The sequence below is a fragment of the Macaca nemestrina genome, chromosome 6 (genome assembly GCF_043159975.1).
Source record: "Macaca nemestrina isolate mMacNem1 chromosome 6, mMacNem.hap1, whole genome shotgun sequence".
Classification (NCBI taxonomy): Eukaryota; Metazoa; Chordata; class Mammalia; order Primates; family Cercopithecidae; genus Macaca; species Macaca nemestrina.
In genome coordinates, this window is record NC_092130.1 from 70,634,294 (window position 1) to 70,647,420 (window position 13,127).

Here is a 13,127-nt window from a genome sequence, read left to right on the forward strand (position 1 = left end):
TCCAGAAGCAGGTGATGAAGTAAGCACTAATCGAACTATCACCAAGAGTCCCAAAGGCAGAGGATAACAGGCCGTGTGCAAAAGTGCTGTGGGGAGGAGGGGATGGAAAGTACTTGGAACTTAAAAGAAACCAGTGGGCCTAAAGCAGACACAGTAAAAGGCATGCCAATGCCTAGGGGACATGCAGGGCCCATAACATGAGGGGCTCTGGAGGCCATGGTAAGAAATTTTGACTTTCATACTGACAGCAATGAGAAGATATCAGAGGGTTCAACAGGAAGCAATAAAGTTAGATTTGGCTTTGAAAAAAACAAAAAAACAAAAAACATTCTGCCTTCTGGGTGGTTAAGAACAGACATATGGCAGAAAGAGAACAGGGTGGATGTGTATAGGCTAGACCCAGGAAATACAGGAAGTTAGTTTAGATTAGGGTGGTGGAAGTAAAGAAGATTATAAATTTGAAATATTCAGGCAATGAGATAGATAGGTGACGGCAATTACTCTGTGAGAAAAGGCTGATGGGAAGAAGCGTCTATCAGGCAGAACCCATGTCTGTCTTGGAGTTGGATGGACGGTGGTTGCTGTTGACTGAGGGGAATACTGGAAATGGGTCAGGTTTGGGAGGGAAGAGAGATAATGAGTGTTTTGGATATGCCAAGCTTGAGGTGTCCTTATAAACAGGCAGGAAGCAATTAGATAGATGAATCTGGAGGTCAGAGACAAGCCTAAGTTGGAGATATATATTAGTGGCTTCTACCTGTGTGGAGGATGCAAACAAAACCAGGGGAGTAAAAGAGATTGCCAAGGTATAGCATAAAAAATAAGAAAAGGAGAAGGCCAGGGGCCATGCTTTGAGAGCTCTAAGATTTAATGGCTGAGTAGAGAACTAATAGAGAGATAAAGAACTGCCAGAGAGGTGGAAGGAAAACCAAGCTGCATAGATCCATACAACCCCTGGCAAGGCAGTATTTTACAGAGTGACAATGGCCAGTGTCAAACACTGCTGTAAGGTGAAGTAAGACGACGAAAGTCAATATCCACTGGATCTACTGACATCGTAAAGAGCTCTTTCATAATATGATGGAGGCTAAAGCCAGACTGAAACAAATTGAGTGTGAGAAGGAAGTGATGAAATAAACTCATCTCATAAACTCTGGCTCAATCGGGTAGGAGAGAGAGGACAGTAGCTTACAGGAAATGGAAGTAAGAGTCTGAAGGAAGGCTGCATTCCATTTCTATTTTTAACAGAAGAAAACAAAGAGTGTTCAAAAGCTAACAGAAAGAATCTCCCAGGAAGTGTTGGATATGAGGAGCAAGGGAGAAAGAGAGAGAGAATGAATAGTAAAAGGATGCTGAGGTGGTTGAAGAGAGTAAGTTCCAAGGACAAGTGGTGGGATCTGCCTAGGATGATGGATAGTAAAGTCTCTTTTTAACGTATCGGGAGGAAAGACGGGAAGGGTGGAAGTAGATGTTAGGTAACTGGAACAGAGAGCCCTGTCTAATGGCTGTTCTCTCTATAAAGTGACAGGTGCAGTCACTGGCTGAAAAGAGTAGAAAAGACTTGCAATGGTCAGTGCAGAAAGGAGAATAGAGCAAAAAGAAAAAGCCCACGTTCAGGGTGCGTGATAACTTTTGGAGAACTCTGAAGATAACTTTACCTGAACAAGCATATCGTCAGGTCATTCAGGTCCAGCTGGGCTTGTGTCAGACTATTCAACACAGAGTACTAGATTTTTGCTTTGAGGAATAAAAATCAAACATGGAAAACCTACATATAAATACATTTTCAACTGAAGAGTCTAAGACTAGAATAAGTACACTAACATTTCAAATAAATTTTACTAACATTTCAAATAAAGTTTACCAAATTTAATCTCCTAAGTATATGACTAAGTTCTATTCTTTAACTTTTATTTAGCTCAATTTTTCAATTCTTATTTTTTTCAAAATAATTTCAGAAATATTTACCGAAGCTGATTTCCTGTTATTATTTTTTATCTACATAATAAGCAAACATAAAAAATAGAAAGACCTAAGTGCAAAACTTACATGATATTTATAACTGAGTTCTCTTTCTGTGAATGTGGGCCACATCTACTATAAAGAAATCTCAATATTGGAAATGATTCAAAAAATTTTTAAAGTGGAAAGTCGTAATTTCAGTATCAGATCATGCTAGTTATTTTTTCATACCGTATTAACTGCACTTCTTTTTTCTAGTAGTATTCGAAATAGATTAGCTGTAATCTTATTATCCTGGACACCTTGCTCAAGGCCACGATTATCATCTTGCATGAGTCTTCGATCCATGATAACTTCAATCTGACCTAATACGCAAACAAACAAACAAGCAAAACTGACCAGAGTTATTTAATACTGACATTCGTTGAGCATCACTTAAGTAGAAGCCATGATGTCTTGCTCTAAATTTCCCCTCTAGTCAAGGAGGTGGATTTATACAACCCACTACACCATGGGCTTTCTCTTGATAATAGCTCAAAGTAGCTCCTACAAATTCATAAAACAGAAGAGTATTTCTGTGTTTCTTTAGTAATGTTTCACAATATCTGATAAGAAATTAAAAATGAGACAGGACAGATCAAAATTTAAATGAAAATTTTTTTCCAAAACATTAACCTAAACAGTAAATTAAGTTCTCCAAAACTTTTAGTAGCACCATTTGGAATCAAAAATGCTTATGAGGTTTATTAGGAAATGTACATCACACAGAGAGTAGTAAAATACACATAGATGGGTAGGTCTAAAAAAGGTTTACAAATAAAATTTAGGTTACTTGATATGAAGCAGGTTGCTGAAGAAGCCCTAGAATGTGGACACACTCATGATATACTCCCTTGCTTCTCTGACATTGTGTTAGTGGCAGCACCACTGTCCTGCCTTTCTGGCTTAAAAGGGGTCATACCTGGTTCCTTCATTTGCTATGCAATATTTCCATATTTCCCCTAGCTCAAGTTTTGGAAGCTAATCATTACGAGATTAAAAAATTTAAAAAACCAATTAGAGCCGTATATATATACACACACACACATATATATACACACACATATATACACATACGTATATACACACACACACTTAAGCTAATACTCAAATAAGACTTAGAAAACTGATGTTATATACTTAAAAATACATGCATATTCATTCATATCCATTACTATATTAAATGATCATTTGGTCCAAAAGGGAAATAGCAAACACAAAAGACTAACAATTACTACTATTACATAGTCATACCAACTCTGTTTAGCTTCTTTCTTCTGAGTTTATGTATCTAGTACCTAAAATTACCAGAGATGAGTAGAAATCTCATTGTCACTACCTTCATAATTTAAAAGACAACTGTCTAAGATTTAGTCCCTAGGCTCAGGGATTAAATTGGGTGTGAAGTGACAAGCTGTAGATAGGTATGATTGGCATAACATACCTATTCAATTTAGCATATCAACCTCTTGGCAATTTCTAACTCTTCTCCTGTCTCCAAATGTTGGTACATATAACACATGACTGGCACTTAGTGATTTACTGGATTGTACTTGAATTGCTTTAATTCAAATACTAAGGTATTTGGTGGCTATAGCAGAAACAGAGGAACTTTATTTCTTAGCTTGTCTTTACCAGGAACTGAGATAATGCTGCTTTGTTCATCACGGCTTGAGTCTTACTGTCTAGTCCTCTATTGAGGGCACAGCTTCGAGAATTCAAGGCAGTGTTTAAAAATGGGTGGCTCAAGAGTCATGTAGGGCACAAAAATGTTTTATGTTTTGTCAACATAGTGTTTTTTAACAAATGATATCAATATTTTTCAGATTGAACAACTTCACGGAAAATTCCAGACTTCTGGACTCTTCTTTCAAAAATTGAATTTAGCAACACTGGGCCTCTAACCACACAGTAACAATGCTGCCCCACTGCACACTGGGAACATGCTCTTCAGTTTGCTCAAGTCTCTAACCCTCCCTATTGGATCCCTGATGTGGAGTCATTACTATTTTCATAACCGAATTCATGTCTTTATGGCATGAGTTTACATGATCTTATCTAATGAAGGCCACAAAGAAAAATGAGAAGTAGCAGTTTGTGTGTGTGTGTGTAAGTTACAGAATGCATGTATACGCCTCATGTAAAAAGTGGGCTTGTGTCAAAGGACACACTAGGCATGTGCACTCACTTATCTGGCTCCGTCAGACATTTATCTCTACGAACTCTTAGAATGTAAGAAAGAAGACCAATGATACCATGTATGATAACCAATTAAAAATATGTATTATAAAAGATCAAAGTCTCTCAATAGAAAGACTTGCAAAAATTAGTCAGTGTCTATTGACTATTTTCTCTCACTTCCTATGCATCACTTTTTCTCTTTTGGAATCCTTAAAGCCATACCTCTTTATCCCCATATCTCTGTAATTTCTACTCCCTTCCTTCTTTCAGGCGGTAGCAGAATAGAAAGACCATGATTCACAGAAGGACCTAAGTTTGAACCACGACTTCCCAAATTTGCAAACGTAGGCAACTTATCTAAACCTCCGAATCTTAGTTTCCACATCCATTAAATCATGATGATGACAGAGACCTCTGCAAAGTAAACACTATTAAGAGAAGCAAATTATCTTTAAAAATAAATCTTTACATGGAATTTTAGGTCTCCTGTTCTTCATCTGAAGATTTAGGAGATTCATCTTTTTATGTTGTTCTCACAAAACCCAAACTTAATAGTCTGGTTGCTGAAAGAAAAAAGCTGAAAAGAAGACAGGGAGGTTTTAACTAGAGATTATACCACATCTGACCAACAGAAAAAGTATACACTTGGAACTGAAACCTTTCAGAGTGAAAAAGAGTGTAAGCAATACATACCACTATTCAAACTTGAAACGCCTAAAGACTGAGCAGAGAGCAGTGTCAAACGATGTTTGGCATCCTGGATATAGGCCATTGTAGTCATGGGATAGACATTTGCTTGAAGAGGCAATTTGCTCAGTGTCATTCTAGGTTGAATCTATAAAACACAACAATTCCATCTACAAAAAGTGATATTTACATATATTCTTTTAAAAACTGGAGGACAGGTGATTTTTCTTTCTAAGAGCTTTAAGACGAAGCTTCCTTTTTTGTTCAATGGAAGAAATAATTTAAAAATTAAAGCATTATTTAAAACAATATAAAGAAAAACCACAAGGATATTAGAAAACAATTTTTAGGTGGGAAAGGTAGAACTTGCCCAGATTTTTAAAATAGGCATTCCTATTTAAATTCAGAATAAAAATGCTTAAAAGTCTTCTAACTCTCCAATATTTGCATAAAACAAATTATAAAAGTATTAAGTATTCATTTCTCATCTAAATCTAACATACTGCTTTTGTAATGAATGCTAAGTATAATAGCTCTCTATCCCCTTTCAAGAAATATCTCTTATTATTCTTGAATTGGTTTTAATAAATACCACAGATCTCCACACCAAATCTTCTAAGATATTACATTATAATCAAATGCATATTTATATTTAAAAACCATTCAGTGCTTACTCTTTTTGATTAGTTTCAATGTAGATAGTTCCAAATTCCAATTCCTTGTAACCTAGTACCTGAATGTTCGAAATATGACTCTATTTTTTGAGAAAGACTGTCGGTAACCCCAAAGCCCATCTGGGTCACAGTGACTGACTGTAAGCTCAGAACCCTGTTATCAGTGAATCTTAATGATACCACATAAAAATGTCATCTCCTCATTTAAACTCATTAAAGTTAGACATAAAAGTGAAGAAAAGAAGAGGTACAAAGTTGCCATAATAGTTAACATGTATTAAGTGCCCATTAACAAAAGGCATGGTCCTGAGTATTTCACAAATCTATCTTTAATCTTCCCAACAACCCTGCAATGTCTCCCTCAAATTACTGGCTGTACTAAGTTGAATAATGCCTCCCTCTCTCAAATTCCTGTCCACCCACAACCCGTGAATGTGATCTTATTTTGAAATAGAGCCTCTGCAGAAACAGATGAGGTCATTCTGGATTATGTTGGGACCTAACCTAATGACTGGCATCTTTACAAGAGGGAAATTTGGACACAGACAGACAGATACGACAGGCATAGGGAGAACTCTATATGACAAAAGAGGTAGAGACAGGAGTGATGCATACACAAACCAAGGAATGCCAAGCATAGGCAACCACTAGAAGCTGGGATAGGGCAAGGAAGGATATTTCCCTATAGCCTTTGGAGGGAATATGGCCTTGTCAACACCTTGATGTTATAAATCTAGTCTCCAGAACTGTGAAAGAATAAAGTTTTGTTGTTTTACATGATTCCATTTGTATGGAAGCCTTGGGAAATTAATAAACTGATAGCTACAACTGTAAAATGTTTAAGGAAAAAAAAAAAGTAAACCTACCTTAAAAGAATTCTGTATTTCTCCTTTCCAAACCAAATTAACTTGTATAAGTGAACTTATTTTTAAAAATGTAAAACTATCACAATTGTGTTGTTGCTACCGCCACTCCTCACTGGAGCTAGATATCTAGTTTTGCCCAAGTACTACTATATCCAAAGCTTAAAAAACGGCCAATTTTAAAAGCAGAAATATTACGGACTTAAAGGTAATATTTTCTTTTTTAGTCAAATGTTCCATCCACAAAAAGAAAATTCACATTCTTAGTCAGTTTTACTAAGTTCCTCATTCATGTCTACAACCACAAATACAAATAACTGGTTTTGCATGATTTTAAAAGACTTCCTTTTGTATATAAAAAAATTAATCACCATAAAGTTGAGATTTTATTTGGAATCCAAATGGCTGTAGTCGAATTAACATGCAAATTCAGAAACTATGCTGAAATTTTTATGTTTTGGAAAAAGTTTAAATTTAACTTTTGCAGGAAATCATAGAAGAGAAAATTATTAAAATCTTTTTCACCCACCCCAGTTGAAAATCAAAGTAAAAGTGTTTATTATAAAATTATTTCTATTCACAGCCAAAAATCTCTAAAACACTTGTTTTAAAAACATGCTTATGGTTTTAACGGTATTTCAAAGATACGTTATCAAACACATACACTCAGAAAACAGAGATTTAGGTAACAATCAAAAGTGCTCTATTAAATTGGAGAATTGACAATCTGATAAGACCGTATAAATCAACTTCCTTACTAGAGTTTGAAACTATTTCATGAAAATTTTGATTAAATATATACCTGCCTATTTCTAAACAGATATACCTATGTATATGTATACATGTGTGTCTGTGTACGTACAATGGTATACACAAACACACATACAGAGGAAGAGTTTTCCTGAAATTTACAACAGCCCATTATTAGATCATACATTAAACCAATATATAAGGAATAAACTTAATAGGCATGAATCAATTCCTTATGAGGAAAACTGACATAGACTTTGTATCCCCACACAAATCTCATCTTGAATTGTAATCCCCAGGTGTTGAGAGAGAGACCTGGTGGTCGGAGACTGGATCATGGGGGTGGTTTCCCCTATGCTGTTCGTTTGATAGCCAGGGAGATCTCATGAGATCTGATGGTTTTGTAAATGGCAGTTCCCCTGGGCTTTTCTCTCTCTTGCCTGCAGCCATGTAAGGCTTGTCTGCTTCCCCTCCACTACGATTGTAAGTTTCCTGAGGCTACCCCCCAGTCATACAGTACTGTGAGTCAATTAAACCTCTTTCCTTTATAAATTACCTAGTCTTGGGTATTTCTTTATAGCAGCATGAGAATGGACTAATACAAAAACAGACCAAGCACAGCGGCTCATGCCCATAATCCCAGCACTTTTAAAGGCTGAGGTGGGCAGATCACTTGAGTCCAAGAGTTCGAGACCAGCCTGCCAGCATGGTGAAACCCTGTCTCTACTAAAAATACAAAAATTAGCTGGGTCTAGTGGTGTGTGCCTGTAGTGCCAGCTACTTGGGAGGCTAAGGCAGGAGAGTCGCTTGAACTTGGGAGTCAGAGGCAACAGTGAGCCAAGATCATGCCACTAAACTCCAGCCTGGGCAACAGAGTGAGACTCTGTCTCCAAAAAAAAAAAAAAAAAAAAGTAAAAAAAATCCCAAAAAGTATAATAATCCATCAATCCCTAATTATGTTTCCTTTCTGGTAGACAGATTCATATATATATTTTTTAGCATCAAGATATTTAACATTCATAGTGGTCACCAAATCTACCCTTTGAACAAATAAATCCTTACAAAAAGATGTTCTTAAAAAAATGGTCTCCCAAATATTTGTTCTAATTGTAGAACCCGCAATTATCTATCAAAATTCAGTTTTATTTTAGAAATAATTTGCAACTTTAGGTATTACTTTGTCAAAGGATCCAAAATTAACTGGGGCATTATTATATATAAGAATCATACACCAATACAACCATCACTTAAACATTTTGAAGGAAAATTACCTGGTATCCATTTAGGTCAGTATAAAATCTATTTTGGCTTTTTATATCAGAAGAAATTTTCATTGCAATCTCACGGTTATATACTTTTCGGATGTCCACAATATTGGAAACTTCCACAGACTGTCCTTCTATTCCTAAAAAAAAAATATATATATATATATATATATATAGATAGATATAGATATAGAACTCCTTCCAAAGTTATATATATTTTCTTGTTTTCTACTTCCTATCTTAACATCTCTCATATAATAAATGCTATCACAATTTAACTTTTCTTTTTAAAAACTATCAGAAGGTAGATAACATTTATTCAGGGGAGCATATTATTCAACTAAAGAATGAAGCAGCTGGGATGAGAAAAATGTAGATGATGTATAACATGTAAATGACTCTCTGAGTTCGAAACAGGACATGAAATGAAAAAAGGGCTGCTCAGCTACAGGCCAGTCCACTTCTCACCTGCACCACCATTCCCCGAAAGAGCCATTCTAGCCTACTTTTTCACCATTTTCTCCTTACAGACCAGATATTATGAGCCAGTAAAGTTCACATTCTGCTGGTTCAGGTGACAGTGTATTATTGCTAGGAAAAGAGACAGGAGATCCAAGGAGATGGTTTATGGCCGAAAGTGATATTAAAATATTAGTATTTGTGGACTATAATCTGGAAAGCTCTCCAGAAGTTAAATCAATTTTAGTTGAGTTTAGTATCTCTTACGACCCCTTATTATGAAATGATCCATTTTGTCCTTTGTTATATAAAGCAGAGGACAGCTTTAAAAAGTCCCTAACATATGAAACATTCATTTGGACAAGCCTGAAGTGTTTACTAGTCTCTGTCATTCTACTTTAATTGTATCTTCAGGTCCTCAGTGAGGCCTTGGGTCAATTTCATAGATGGAGAGAGAAGTTAAGAGGAAATCCAACACACTTAATACAGATCAAGGGTGTATGAGATAAAAAGGAATGAATTAACGGCATTTGCAGTGACCTGGATGAGACTGGAGACTACTATTCTAAGTGAAGTAACTCAGGAATGGAAAACCAAACACTGTATGTTCTCAATGATATGTGGGAGCTAAGCTATGAGGATGCAAAGGCATAAGAATGATACAAAGGACTCTGGGGACTTGGGAGGAAGGGTTGGAGGGGAGCAAGGGATAAAAGACTACAAACAGAGTGCAGTGTATACTGCTTGGGTGATGGGTGCACCAAAATCTCAAAAATCACCACTAAAGAACTTACTAATGTAACCAAATACCACCTGTACCCCAATAACCTATGGAAAAAATTTTTAAAAAGGGTGTGTGAGAGATATTACAGGACCTTCTAAAGACAGCAATGAGGAAAGTGGTCATAAGAAAGAGTGACGTTATTCTATTTAATAAAGCTGAAGCCTTCTGAGGTTCAGAAAGGAAAAAAAGGGAAAATGCGGAAGGGAGGAAAGGAGTAAGGAAGACTTTTTCCTAGGAGCCAAGAAGAATTCCCAGAGTTTAACAGAAGGAGACAGCAAAGAGTTAAAGAAAGGAAGTTTAACTTTGTGAGGTTTGTGGGAAAGAATGTAAATGCAGGCTCCACGGTTCTCGGGGCTGGCACCCGCGGTCCTACTGAACACAAGGCTTCTCCTCGGGACTCTGGCACACCACACAGGTTCCCAGTGTTCCCAGTGTTTGGCTGGGGCAGGGCACGCCATGGCAGGCAGTTTCCCTTCCATTCCCCTTGGGCTATACTGGATCGGTCCTTCTGGAAACAATGACTGATAAAGCAGAGAAGGTTGCTGTAGAACCTGAAAACGTGTTTAAATGTCATAGGGAATCGAGAGTCCTTCATCTCAGAAAAGGCAGAAGATGGCCCTGTTGTTAAGGAAACAAAGAGCAGGAGACAGCCTTATTGGAGGTTCTACCATGTCCAAGGAAAAGAAGCTTATGGCAGGAGATGGTATTCCACCAAGCCAATTGGATTCTTGGTTTGATGATTTCAGTGGTTTCAGCAAAGATGGGCTGATGCAGAAACCTGGTAGAAATGCACCTGTAGGAGGAATCATTACCAGGAATTTCTCTGGAGATGACCTAAAAGTCACAGAAATACTCCCTTTTCCAAAAAGGCAAGAAGAAATTAATGTTGATATAAAATGTCAATTAGTGAAGGAAATTCGACACTTTGGACGAAAATATGAAAAACTCTTCAAATTGCTTGAAGGACTGCAAGGACCTATGGAAGTCAAGAAATGATTTTTTGAATCCATCATCAAGGAAGCCACAAGATTTATGAGGCGAGACTTAATTCAGCACCTTGAGAAGAAACTGGAACAAATGATTTCTGGCTACTTGTTCAAGAAGGATCATCTCACCCCAAATGCATAATCTTGCTAATGACTGAGGAGAAAAAAAGGATCAGATTGCTGTTTTCTAGAATGGAGCAGGATATTGCTGAAGCCTTTTAGCATGTGTTAGTGAATAAAATGGACTTCCAGAAGCTAAGACATTTCTGTTAAAAAAAACAAAAAACAAAAAAAAAACAAAGAATGTAGATGTAGTGTAAACACCATAGATTTATCTGAAAAGTACAATGGAAATTCTAAAATATAAATAACAATCTAGTGATAAATAACACTTAAATGGGCTGAAGCCTCTAGGAACAGAATTTTCAGAATGCTCACTGAACTTCTTTCTGGTATATACTGCTCTTCCAACTCAAATGGAGCTAACTTCAGTTTCTTACTACATTCATAAAACTATTATGAGTACCATCTCCATGGGTGAGGAAATGTGGAATTTCCTTTATTTAAAAAAAAAAAAAGAGAGAGAGAGACAGGGCCTCACTATGTTGCTCAAGCTGGCCTCCAACTCCTGGGCTCAAGCAATCTTCCCACCTCAGCCTCCTGAGTAACTGGGACTACAGGCATGTGCCACTGCACCCAGTTGATGCCTTTTCTTTTTTTAAATGGCCACAGTCTGAACCACTAACCTCTGCTAGTTACCTACACATGTACATTTCCTTATGACAGTTATTACAAGGACCTGCAAAGACAGATGACCCAAATATCTCCATCACTATTGAGAAGTTGAAAAACAAACCACATATATAACTGATGATAAATAAATAACAGTATCTTCTATGACCTAGGAAATGCATTACTCTAAACGCAAACCCTCTTTTCAGTATGCTTACATTAACCAAAATAGTTTTGTAAAGCCAAAATGAAATGCATATGGAATTTTAATAATAATAGATAAGCATCTACAAATGAACCAAAAACATCTAAAACACAAAATGTAGCACCAAGCATGATAGTATTCATGTAATACTAGGGAGCATGGCTGATGACAAGAAGTAAACTCTAATTTAATAAAAGCATCCATTGGGTTTTTAGTATATTGTTTTATGCTTTCTTTGCTCTAGATTAGATATTTTCTCAAAGAGCAACAGAATACATGAAATGAAATAAAGCCTTAACAAAAGAGAACATCATTAATTTTAATTCATGTACCTCCAGAAAGCATTTATAAAAGAACATGCTTCAAGGAAAAAATAATTATTTCACATTACCTCTATCAATAATAAAGTATTTCTGTTGAGAAAATCATCTTTCTCAAGCTCAGTATTATACTTAGATCCTGTTGTGGCAACAAACACTTAAAGCTCTTTAAAAGGAACTTTATGTCCATTCACAATTCAGCAAGATACCAATTTAAAGTTTGTAATCAGGACAGACTTTTAAAATAAGATTAAACATGCTTATTATGAACAAGCCAAACAAAACCTGTAATGGTCATAAAAACAAGGAGATATCCCTGAGTTCTCAATGGTAATTTATTATTTTTTTAAAGAACAGTATATGTGAAACAGTGAAAGGATTGCCAACTGTTCCTATTCTGTGTCAGTAATTCCTTAAGTTGTACCTTTCCCAAAGAGGTTCATGCGATGGAAGGGAGAACATCCCGGGAAGCAAGAATGCAAACCAGCAGTATCCAGTGGTCTGTTTTACCTGTACATCACATGGCAACAAAAATGCTTTTTTTTTTTTTTTTTACTAAAGTGGCTCCACCTGGGCATGAATGGCCAGGGCTTTCTAAGTCCCTCTGGTTTTTCTTCAACACTTTACAAGATTAGTCACTAGGGAAAGAAAGGAAAGAAAGGCACATATTCCCAGGTTTCAACAAAGAAATATGTGCCTTCTTGCTGCTAATTCTCTCCTCCTTGGAAGAGAGAATGGAGGTTGTTTATCCTTATTCACATAGGCAACGCAAGGTAGAACAGAGCCAGTTCACAGGTGAAAAGTGGTAATAAAAAGGCCAGAAAGAGTCCTTCAGAAGGTCCCACTACATCAGAGTGTTCTATAGATGGGGGTAGATCCCACCCCCAGAGCTAGGATTTTTTTTGTTTGTTTGTTTTTTATCTCCCTACAGAATGTTAGCTTCTCATAAATACAGACTGTCTTATGCACCATCTTTGCATTACAGTTCTTAACAACATTTGGGGTACATGGTAAGTACTGAATCACTGTTAGACAGAAATAGCTAAGATATGAAAGCCTGTCCTTTATCATGCAGAAGTTAGCTGACATGGGAGGAAAGCAAACTGGGCTATGGATAAAGTTTAAGTAGCTGGAAAGATGAGAGAATAAGAACTTTCATTTTACATACATGTTACATGCATGTTAGAATGTAAGTTCCTTAAGGCTAGAGACCATGTCTT

General features: G+C 36.5%; 2 protein-coding genes across 4 annotated transcripts in view; one reads left to right on the forward strand and one right to left on the reverse strand.

Annotated features, from left to right (window-relative positions):
- The window catches only part of LOC105471104 (mannosidase alpha class 2A member 1), a 175,574-nt gene that overhangs the window by 19,940 nt on the left and 142,507 nt on the right, over positions 1-13,127 (reverse strand). For all 3 annotated transcript variants that reach the window (XM_071098627.1, XM_071098629.1, XM_071098628.1), the window contains exons 17-19: positions 8,428-8,561; positions 4,876-5,017; positions 2,194-2,327 (exon numbers count right to left, since the gene is read on the reverse strand). In XM_071098627.1, coding sequence (XP_070954728.1) covers positions 2,194-2,327; positions 4,876-5,017; positions 8,428-8,561 — 410 coding nt within the window. The remainder of the gene's footprint in view (positions 1-2,193; positions 2,328-4,875; positions 5,018-8,427; positions 8,562-13,127) is intronic.
- Positions 10,277-10,660, forward strand: LOC105471103 (cancer/testis antigen family 45 member A10-like). The gene has a single exon (XM_024789513.2). The coding sequence runs from the start codon at positions 10,277-10,279 to the stop codon at positions 10,658-10,660; it is 384 nt and encodes a 127-aa protein (XP_024645281.2).

Coding starts and splice junctions, on each gene's coding strand:
- LOC105471103 (XM_024789513.2), top strand. CDS start 10,277: ATGGCCCTGTTGTTAAGGAAACAAAGAGCAGGAGACAGCCTTATTGGA.